The 11,757-nt window shown below is 42.3% G+C and overlaps 1 protein-coding gene across 2 annotated transcripts; it reads left to right on the top strand.

Moving 5' to 3' along the window:
* Positions 1 to 736: 736 nt before the first annotated feature.
* On the top strand, positions 737 to 8,801 carry shox2 (shox homeobox 2). 2 transcript variants are annotated; one of them, XM_026193645.1, is made up of 5 exons: positions 737 to 1,277; positions 2,944 to 3,152; positions 5,674 to 5,731; positions 6,066 to 6,154; positions 7,038 to 8,801. In XM_026193645.1, the coding sequence occupies exons 1-5, from the start codon at positions 1,022 to 1,024 to the stop codon at positions 7,293 to 7,295; spliced, it is 870 nt and encodes a 289-aa protein (XP_026049430.1). In that variant the 5' UTR covers positions 737 to 1,021; the 3' UTR covers positions 7,296 to 8,801. The 2 variants fall into 2 exon arrangements, with proteins under 2 accessions (XP_026049430.1, XP_026049429.1); XM_026193644.1 differs by having other exon boundaries at positions 7,002 to 8,801.
* Positions 8,802 to 11,757: the final 2,956 nt, after the last annotated feature.

The raw sequence follows: 11,757 nt of genomic DNA, 5'->3' as shown, positions 1-11,757 counted from the left end.
AATAATACTAATAATAATAATACTTTACCATACAATATTTTTATCCAATTTTATTATTTTTTTTAAACCGTGAAAATCCACTTTCAAATTAAAAGCGCAATAAAATAAATAAATAGAGCAGGCCTGAAGCGAACTATGTACAACTGTGGGTTAAAGCCAAATGTGTTCACTTGAACTTGATTTGAAGCTCCGTGTATAAGTTGGTGCTGCACCTCTCGGCATCCCAGCTGGTCCCAGCTTTCACCGCTTTCTCTCTCCGTGTCAGCGTTGCGTCTTTTTTGTTATTATTTTTTCCCCTCCGCAGATCACAGAGATATAGCGAGGAAGGGCTCCTCATCCATGTGCTTCCCTCTCTCTTGTCATTTTCTGATTTTTTTTAAGCCACACCCCTGCAGAAAGAGAGAGAGAGCGAGAGAGACGGGAGAGAGAGCGAGAGAGAGAGATCCGTGACCATCTCCCGGGTGTTTAAAAAACTAACTCAGGACAATAGCAGCGAATGAGCGCTTAATTAAATTAATTAGTCCTTCTTGTCAATCTCGGATTAATGGCCAATAGCGGTGGTGCTGTTTAATGTTTTTACTCGGCTTCTCTCTCTCTCTCTCTCTCTCTCTCTCTCCTCTCTCTCTCTCTCGCTCCAGTATCAGTGAAGGGGTAGGAGGTGGGGGGCGTGGGGGGGGGGGGGGGGGGGGCTCATCCCGGCATCCTGAGGGGAGGTAATTTGCACGGATCAAGGGGGCAAGGCGCCGCAAAGTATAAATACTGTGACTTCAATAGAGGATCACCAGCAGGTTCCCAACTCCGCTACCAAAGGAGGAGGAATTGGCTGAGAAGATATATCTTCATATATTTTTTACCTTTTGTCCAGAGTTTGGCTGCATCACCTTGTATCATTTTCAAGGGGTCGACTTTAAAAAGAGCCGCACCACTGATGTCTTAAGCTGTCGTGGAGCAAAGGGAGAGTGTGTGAGTGAGTGAGTGAGTGTGGTGTGTGTGATTTTTTTAAAGAGGAGAGGAAGGAGTGATGGAAGAGCTCACCGCTTTCGTGTCTAAGTCGTTCGATCAGAAAGTGAAGGAGAAGAAGGAAGTGATAACCTACAGGGAGGTGTTGGAGACCGGGTCGACGCGAGCAGGGAGCAGGGAGTCTTTATCTGCGGAGCCGGGGAGCCGAGAGGAGCCGGCCGCCGTTAACCGGAACGTTGCGCTCTCGCCGGGCAGGGAAACTGACATGCTCGGCCCGGAAAGAATCAGGGACGCCGGGAGCCCCAAACTCATTGACGGTAGGACTTCACGGTGTTCTATACACAGTCTTTACGAGCAGGAATGTGTAGAGGACTTAGAGGAGAGAAAGACAGAGAGAGAGAGGGAGTGATCGAGCCCTGAGAAGACAAGCGAGCGTGCAGCCACATGTTTATTTGCGAAAAAGAGTTGAGCTCATGACTGTCATCCACACGGATATATTGCAGATTTTTAGCAGCCCGGTGGAGCGATTCTCGATTTAGTGACAGTCAGTTAGCGAGGTAAGAAGAGAAATTATTAACTGATGCTTTCTGGAAGTGCAGGCTATCGATTGGTTTTGGTAACTGTAGCTGTTTGCCTTATTTAAAAAAGAAAGAAAGAAAATAGCTACTCCTGAGACTGTAATGCTAATTAAAATATAGCTTATTATCTCTTTATAATGCATTTAAAAAGTTTCAATTTAAAAAATACAGAACACCAGGAAAAGGCCCACGTGTGACAAACAGTAAGGCCCGCATGTGGAAAACTACCCATATTTCTATAATATTAGTGCACTTGCGATATCGTGCTTTTTATGTATATATGTATATGTATATGTATATACAGATCATACAAATAATTATGTGGGTTGTCTTCAGTAACGCTGCAGGTTAACCTCCTTGAGAGTGATCAGATTTATTTAAGAAGCATTGATTGTCAATGACCTCGGGCATCTGTACTTGCTATATTGTGAGGCCTATGGGAACGTTTGAACTCAAAGAAGGCGTAAAAACACACCTGGCGTTCAAATCGGTGGACTCGAGCGATTCAGTACAAGTCCTGTCATTTCTGCTGTCACTAACGTGTGATCCCGCACACCAATATAACACAGGCTTACACCAGAAGGGATAATTATTTATCACCGCTATCCTCAATAATTTAGCGTTTTTATGTATATATTTATGATTGCATAACCAAAACATTAGCAGGTAAACAAACCGGTGATGTAAAAAATCGTACTTCCAACACTAAAGGCTGAACCAAATAGAAATATTTACATTTGATTACGATTTTCAGAGAAAATTTTGCTTGACGTTTTAATGAAAGTGGAGCAGATGCTCGTGTGTCCCGTGCAAGCCTTCCCCACAGTGTTTTCTGAAACCTGGACAAAATGTGACAACATACTGGACAAGATATCTTAGAGCTGGGTGCTTGCGAAAAAAAGACATCTGTTCGTCATGGGCAGCGTGGTTAAAAGCGGAACTGCGACAAGCGTGTATCAGACATCCAACAGTGGGCACAGCGTTGCATATTTATAAGCAGTTAATAATTAAAGAGCTTTATGTAGCTCTACAAAACATCCGAGGTCTGATAGCTCTGTGATATTTGAGGGCACGTCTTTCTTTCTCTCTTTCTTTGGCGGTTGTAAGCTTTTATTTAATTGCTTTATTTAAATTCCTAGCTGATTTTTGTGTGTGTTAGGTGCCCTTTAATCTCCGCTTGCATACCCAGGTGGGTGGCTTGTGTTTTTACCTGTTTATAATCTGAATTATGCGTTAGCCTAAACATGACAGTGAAGCATTTTTGCACATTAAAAAAAAAGAAAAAAAAGAAAAAAATAACACTTTTAAGCACCTTAGAAATATGCAGTCCAGTAATAAGCAGGCTGGAGGTCACAGTACAGCCACATGATGTTGACGTCTCCCTCCTTTCTCGTCCGCACAACAGGCACCACGGATGTAAAAGAGAGAAAAGAGGACTCGAAGCCCATTGAAGACGAGACACAAACTAAAATCAAACAGAGGAGAAGTCGGACTAACTTCACATTAGAGCAGCTCAATGAGCTGGAGCGGCTCTTCGACGAAACCCACTACCCGGACGCCTTCATGCGGGAGGAGCTTAGCCAGCGACTGGGACTGTCGGAGGCCCGAGTACAGGTAGGGACAGTCAGTTAAACGAGACTATATAATAATAATAATAATAATAATAATAATAATAATAATAATAATAATAATAATAATAGAGGAAAAAATAAGATAACATCTGTGATAGAAAAAGTGACCATATTTTGAGTCTAAGCATGAAATTGAGATCTAAATCATAATTAAAAATTCATTATAATGACAATTATAATTACCACTATCGGCATTATGGAAGTGTAAGATGATGTTTGCTGTAGTAATAATAATAATAATAATAATAATAATAATAATAATAATAATAATAATAATAATAATAATAATAATAATAATAAACGGGGGAAAAACTTCCACGGGTCTTTCCTTTTACAGGAAGGATTTTACACTCTTCCCTGATTTTTGTTTTGCTTGATATCCCGCATGTAAACGGTGTGAGGGTGATAATATTTTGTTTGATTGAGGGTTGTTGTTTTCTTTTAATGCAATACGATAAGTGTGGCTCGACTGACTTGTATTAATGCTGCATTTATTGATGTAATGCTGTGTTTGTGAGACGGTTGAGTGGATCCCCAGAAGTGTTATTGAAGTTGTAATAAGTTAAATGAGATCTTAAGATCTTAAGAAAGGAAGGCAGAGTTCACCAGCAGCATGCAACTTCCTCTCCCAATTATTCTCTGTGATTAGGGTTTTTTCCCCCCCTCAACACGTTTGGATTATTTACCGTGTTCATTATCTCAATTAGGCGCTGCTCGTGTCACGAGACCACGTTTTGAATCTTTATTGTCCAAACGGGCGGAAACAAATAAAGCCTCTAAATATTTGTCTTCGGTTTCTGGGTGTATATGTTACCATGGCCCTGTTTGTCAGCGCTGCTGTAGTTTTTCACGGGGACAGGCCATCTGCGCAGAAACCCAGTAAGGGCTTCGCCGAGTCTGTGGGGTCGGTGGGTGATTGGTGGGGGCTCAGACAGGTCTTGTGCAATCCGCGGGAGGGGCGGGGGGCATATAGAAGAAGAAGAAGAAGAAGGTGTACTTTATTGAACACAGTTGTTGTTTTTGTTTGTTATTTTTTTTGTTGTCATCTGTTTTTCTCAAAAACCTTACAGCATCTTATTTCACACTCGTATGGCCCGATTTCGTGGAGGACACAGTATTTGTCTCCACAACGAACATGGCGGTCTTCTGGATTGGGGTGGGGGGCATAACAAAACGGGTACCTCCATTAAAAAAAAAAAAAAAAATCCCCCATCTCAAACTCAACCCACCACACCCCCCGAAAAAAAAGTTAAAGCCAGCTTTTTGCAGGGCTCTATACCGGTCTCAACTGGAATCTCACCAATAAGGCGTATTGTGTCCCGAACAAGGGGCACAGCTCGGGGGATTTGCATAAATTATGTATTATTTTCTACCCAAATCAAGAACAGCTCACCCTCACTCTCTATCTGTCTCGTTCTCTCTCTCTTTTATCTCTGCTGGGGCATTATACATTTTTACCAGTTGCATGCACAGACCACACATTTATTTTGATGTGTTTTTTTATTTTTTAAATTGCGCCTCAATCAATATTCTGCAGTGCATTTTCCTGCTTTTATCGTGCTAATAAATTATACCTGAAGCGTGCACAAAAGAACTTCCGATTGACATCTAACTGTGATCAATAAATGAAGCCAGCTGACAGCCAAATCAATATGATATTTCAATCAAGCTTTCGCCGTGCGTGTATATAGGCCTGCTGACGTGAAAGGGGGACTGCACGCCGACGCGTTGCATCGTGGGCTAATTCAGCCGGTGCTTTGTCTGAGAGATTCAAAGCAGATTATCATAGTAATAAATCGTTTAATCTGTGTTCCAAGGCGTTTCTCTGAAATTGACGCTTGTCGATTTCAACAGGAGGAAAAAGAGAAGTGAGCTGTCTTTGAAGCGAGTTTTTTTGTGTGTGTCTGTGTGTGAGTGCGTGTTATGGCGGTGATTAGACAAAACTGCGAGGCATTTAAGCGATTCTCTGACATGGATTTTTCTGCAGATAAGGGTAATTAATTTCAGTGGTCATTTAATGAGAGGGAGGCGGAAAGAGAAAGAGGGAGATGCTCTCGGATCGCTTTGCTCTGATGTCCAAAACCATAATAGCATTGCTGCTATTCGATATCCGAGAGACCATTCAACTCTTCAGGGACACTAATCTATAGAAAGATGAAACCAGCGCTGACAAGGTTATTTATTATAGTCCAATAGTCCTGCATATTTCCAACAAGAGCGTTTCATTTCTGATATGATTTTAAATCTCCCTTTAGTAGATTTACACTTTCCTTTTTTTTTTTGACTCCACTGTTTCCCTTCTCTCTGCTTCCGCTCAAACTGTCTCTCTCTTGTTGTAGACTAAACGTAATAATTAAAATCTGGGGTTAAGCAGTGCCATTAATATTTCACTGCTCCTCGGGGATATTGTTTTTCTTCGGTTGTTGTCACTTTGAGAGGAATTACACATGGCCTCGCAAGCAGCTGCCAATCAGTGGGTCTCTAATTAATTTCTGTCCCCACAGGTTTGGTTCCAGAACAGAAGAGCCAAATGCAGAAAGCAGGAAAACCAATTACATAAAGGTACACTTTTATCCCACACAACACAAACGACTATATGTTTATGTCTATTCCACTTTACTTTTATTCAACTGCAAAGCAACTGCACACTCGAACGCGAGCCAGCCTTTATGTTACTATTTAGTTAGTGGCTTAATTTCCAGTTAATTACGCCATCAGAATCATGGCGTTTTCTTTTTGTTTATATATTTTTTAAGTGAGTGTCTATCTTGGACGTTATTGCAAGTTTACTCCAGACAATCAGCTTTTACTGCTCGTTATTCAGCCCTGCGGTTTTACTCTTTGTGTCGTTGAATATTCTTCTCACATGATTAGGCTATCATCTGTGTTTTCGCAGGAGTCCTGATTGGAGCAGCGAATCAGTTTGAAGCCTGTCGTGTAGCGCCATATGTCAACGTGGGGGCTTTACGGATGCCATTCCAACAGGCAAGTTACTTTGAAGCGTCTAGTCTTAAAACCAGACCAATCCCCCGACTGCTCTCTTGGCACAGCCTCTGCCCAAGTGCTATGCAGAGACTCCAGATCCAATGTAGGGGGTAACTAAACTCTTATTACCACACTGACAAAAACACTGTGCCAACACAGAGGAGTCTGTACAGCCTAATTGGAAAATTCCTTTTATTTTTTACAAATTTATTTTATTTTTTTTAAAACCAGCTATTTGTCTTTTTTCTTCTTCTTAACCATTAAACCACAGCACACAAACATATTAACGGCCCAGCAGGCCAAAACTACTACTAGTAGTACTAAAACATTTTAACATTTAAATAAGTGAAGGGAAATCCCTGATATTTGATTTAGACTACTAATTTGAACACCTGTATATATGGTAGCTAATAGCACGATACAGAGAATCTGGATAAAGCCGTTAAGTTATTGAGTTTATATCTTCTGTCATGTCAGTGAAGTCTAGTTTTTAGTTTGAGCACCGCTGGTTAACTTTATTTCCCAAAGGCCACATAAGTTTGGCTTTAGATTGCATTTCATGCAGTCGATGTCCAGCAAAATAAAAACACAAATTTGATCTCTGACTCACAAGAGTTGCAGTGTAGCCACTAAAACCCCAGGAGCTAAACGACACGGCCAGTGATTATTGCTCACTGTTTCACTGAGCAGCCATACATTTTCTTTCTTTCTTTCTTCTTCTTTTTTTTTTTTTTAAAGCAGCCTAATCGAAACTAAATCTGCAGTCACACCAGTGAAAATGAGCCTACAGACAAAGTTAACGCATGTTCTCCCCCTTCTCTCCCCATCCGTGCGTCCCGTCCTGTAGGATAGTCATTGCAACGTGCCGCCCTTCTCCTTTCAGGTGCAGGCGCAGCTACAGCTGGACAGCGCCGTGGCGCACGCGCAACACCACCTGCACTCTCACCTGGCGGCGCACGCGCCCTACATGATGTTCCCCGCGCCGCCGTTCGGCCTCCCCCTGGCGACGCTCGCGGCAGAGTCAGCCTCCGCCGCCTCCGTCGTGGCCGCCGCCGCCGCCGCCAAGAACACCAGCAAAAACTCAAGCATCGCAGATCTAAGACTGAAGGCCAAAAAGCACACGGCCGCGTTGGGACTGTGACCCCTCCTCCCTCTCCCCCCTTCCACTCTACTCCACTTCCCTCACCTCCCCTTCCCCCAGAGAGACGTTACAGGACACGAGGCGCGGACGCACTACGGAACTTGCGACTGAGAGACACTGAACTTTAACGCTTATAAAGTGTGCGGGGAAAAAAATAATCCAAGGACAAAGTGAGAGAAAAAAATTATCCGTGGACGTTATTTATGTTTTTAAAACGAAGGACAACGAACATGACTATTAAATATAGGCTATTTATGAGAAAAATAAAAGGGGACTGTGACGTTATAGCCTACCCAGACGTGGTTTTTGACGCCAAAAAACAAAAACAAAACAAACAGACAAACAAACAAATAGAAAAAGATTTTAAAAATACAAAAAAAATAAAATAAAAAAAATGGCGGATGGGGTGGATAGCAAGGCTATACCCACCGCCTTCTCTCAGCAGCCACACGGCTGAGGAGGCCGGCGGGACACCTCGAGGAGCAGGAGGAGGAGGATGCAGCTGGGTCGGTTAATACTTTGTCAAACAAGGCGAACCATTCTGCAGTTGTTTTGATCTGTTTTATTATTGTTATGTTATTATTATTATTTCAGTTTGAACCTATATAGAGGCTGGCCTCGTTATATTTCCAAACCAATTTCTCTGTGTAAGGACAGAGCGGGAATTCTTTGACAAACAACAAACAAACAAAAAAGAGAGAGACAATAATCGAAGTGTTTTTCCCTCCTCTGTTTCCTGTCCAATTTGGAAATGCCTCGGCAGTGTTGTGCATGAGTATGTCTTCAAGGATGACGTGACGTGAGCCCCATCTCCCTCCCCTCCCTTTCTCTACCCCCCACCTCCTCGACAAAGGGCAACTCTCACTTGAATGTCTGGCCCATCTGACCTTGTTTGGACCTCCTCTGGTAAAGGTGAAACGGGCGACACACCAGAAATGTGAGATTGTAAAACATGTGTAGGCTATGCTGAACTTTCTGTTAGGATAACCCGATCTGCTGCCCATATTCACAAGGCGATCTGTGCCTCCCTCCCAGCCCCCCTCCTCCAGCGCTTTAAAGGAGGGCGTATTGCCATGAATGCCATCTTTTTGGCAGTGAACAAACAGAGAAATTACAGCAACACGAAGACTGTATTCAAACCGGTACGGGCACGTGTAAAATATGTTTATAAACCAGACACATGCATTATTTTATTATTTAGTGGCTTCATGAATGCCTTGTGTGTGGGACGGGGTGGGGTTTGTTCATTTTGTATTTTACTTTATTTCCGTGTATTAAAAAAATCATGTGCTTTCTGTATGTAATTTTGATGTTTTTATAAACAGTGAAAGTGAACTCACCTGAGGCACGGGTTTCTACAAAAGTAAAAACAAGCAAACCAAAAAAAAAAGTTTAAAAAAATCACGAGATTGTTTAACTTTTTTCCCCCCATCACATGTGAAACTTGGATCCACCTAAACAAAAGTGTTTTTCGGTCATATAATAAATTAACAAACGTTTCTTAAACGAGTCGACAATTTTTTTTACAAAACAATTGGCTATTATTATTATTATTATTATTATTATTATTATTATTATTATTATTATTATTATTATTATTATTATTACCAGTAAAACATGAAAAACAACAGCTCTTTATTAATTCATTCCTGTGGCTGTGGTCTTTTGATACGTCACGGTTGTGACAGGCCCGTTTAGCTGGAACATCGGTGTCTGCTGCTGCGTGCATGCCAATCCGATGCATTATTCATAGTTTGGTTATGGAGGGTTTGTGGAAAAGGACTGGTAATTTCCAGTACAAGCTAAAACGGGCAGATAAAGATTTAAAGAAAAGAAGAAGACGACTCAGTGACTCGAGTTTTGCCGCATTTAGGCACTTCAAATGGACACTGTTATATTCCTTTTTTAGGCTACTCATTTAGATTTGAAACGACTCTGTTATTCTTGCAGGAAATTAAGTCCCCCCTCACCCATGAGCCAACCCCAAATGGCCTGATGATTACATAAAACAAAGATGGATTTTTAATGTAATTATACTCGCGCGGTTTGTTTGTGCGTGCAGCTAGCAACAGCCTTAATGCTCCAGATGATAAATATTAGGCTACTTAGTCTCAGTCCTGATGCCTTAAACAAATAGCAGGTGTCGCACTTTGTTACATGCGCAACTTAAAGGTTGCTGTAAGTAACTGCGATGGGAAATAATTGTAATAGGAAAAAAAATGTAACATAGGTTAATGACACAGTGTAACACCATTTCTGAATAGCTTGCTCTCCACTAAATGCTGCTTTCCCCCCATTCTTCTTCTTTATATCATTGGCCAAAGTTGGACATCATGTATGAAAACATGCAGGCGGCTCACAGGCTAACCAAAGCCAAAGTGTTTGGAAAAAATGGGGAGAGATTTATTAACGCCTGCCTCACTTGACTTACAAATTCGCCTGATTCATTTCCTGACATCTTAACCGCCTCTTATTGAACATTTAATAAACACCTGACACGGGAGCCTATAATTATAGGAATCCAGATCGCATTACCCTTCCGATATTTCCACACAAAACACAATGTCTTTAGCTATTAATTAATACTGATCTCACAGAGTCTGCACTACAGTCTGGACTGTTTGTATAGCCCAGCTCTGCGTTCAGGGCAGGATTTAGACGCCAAAACTATTGACTTATTGATTCTGAACCTCGCCAGTAATGGAGGAGACGGAACTGGGAAACTGCTGAATCGAGAGCGCGCATGCATGCTGTCCTGCGAGGGAACAGATACCGGGATGCGGGAGCGCGCCTGACCTGCCACTGTCCCGCTTGGGAACTGTGGCGTTAGTGTGATCGGTTTAGCTGCGGTGACCACAGAGTAAGCTCAAATCCATCACATTGTCTGCTACATATCGAGATATTTTATAACATAAAAAAAAAGAAGTTGGGCACAGATAATGAATTTAGTTTAAAAAGACATTTAAGGAAGACCTTCTACAAATGATATTTAAATAGCATAACCTTCATTACTGAGTACACCACAAGCACATTCCTGTACAACTTAATGAAAACTACAAGTACGATTTTTGCAAAGGGTTAATTACTTGTAAAGTAATTACCCGAATGGTGTCTGTGCTTCAACCACGTGTCGGTTGTTGCACTCTCCACTTCTTTGTGACATCAACCCAAAGTCTTGATTTCCAGCGTGAGCCGTGCGTGTCCCGTTGTGGAGTGGTCGAGCAGCTATCAGGATGTCCTGGAGGTGTAGTGCCTGGAGTGGAGGGCTCTGCTCAGAGGGGCCCAGGAGACAAAGAGACTGGGACACACAAGTGTTCTGATTAGACATGGAGACTAGCAGTGCTCGCACTCTCCTCTCAACACACTCTTAAGACACACACTCCCACACAGCCAGCCGGGAGCCAGCCGTGCAGGCTTTTTCTCACTGTCTTTCCCTCTTGCTTGCTTCAACCTGCTTCACTCTCCTCAGCTCTTACTCTCTGTATGTTGCAATGGATTATTTTACACCAAGCTGGATGAGTCAAGAGGTGGTAGGTAATATTAACGTTCATCAAATGAATGAAAGGCGCACGCATGTTCAAATGCATAACATATATCGGGAACCTACACACACACACACACACACACACCGACGCGCACATACAGATCATCATAGTCTGGTGAGTCACAACAGCACTCGACACCATGGGATCCTTCATATCAACTGGTGCTGTCTTGCTGCTATATTTACCCCACTACAACCCCTGAGACAAATACACTACTCTCTCATTTCCCACACTTGGCCCTTTATCAAATTAGGGCACGTTAAACAACCACATAGAGCAGGTTTTTTTTTCCTTTACTGACAGCAAAAGCATTTTTCTTTTTTTCCGCTGTTTTCTTCTTCCATGTGAATGGCTACAGCTAAATGTTTTGTGTATACAGTTGGTAACCATGCTTGTGTGTGAGTGAATTTATGTGAGAAAGTATGAGAGAGAACTCCCTTTCTCTTCTTTTCTCTCTAAGGGCTTGCCTTTGTTACATGTTAGGAGTGCTCAAAGAGCAGGGCACACACAGCACTGCACCAAAGACAACAGCCATCAGGAGCAAAGGCAGATAAAAGACCAACTTCAAAGACATCAAATGGAGCGAAAGTGAAAAAGAAACCTGCTGAAAACTCCCTCCAATAGCACTCAGGCCAGCAATTAGGACGCCGTATCGCTGCCTGTTATCACATGCATGCGCTGTATGGCCTGGGTGGCTAACCGCAGCACTTGGTGTGGGCTGCAGTCAGCGGAGAATTACTGCATTTATAGAGCTCGACTGTAACACTGTATTTAATTTCACTGTAGGATGAAAAGTGGGTGTTCACACAGATTTGACCCCTGCTATGACCAGGGAGGCTTAACCATGGTGATTACAGACACAGAAAAACAACAGCCTCTATCTCCAGCCTCCTTCTATTCAGCAGCGAAGTAGAACA

The sequence above is a fragment of the Astatotilapia calliptera genome, chromosome 14 (genome assembly GCF_900246225.1).
Source record: "Astatotilapia calliptera chromosome 14, fAstCal1.2, whole genome shotgun sequence".
NCBI lineage: Eukaryota > Metazoa > Chordata > Actinopteri > Cichliformes > Cichlidae > Astatotilapia > Astatotilapia calliptera.
This window is presented reverse-complemented; position numbering and strand designations above follow the sequence as displayed.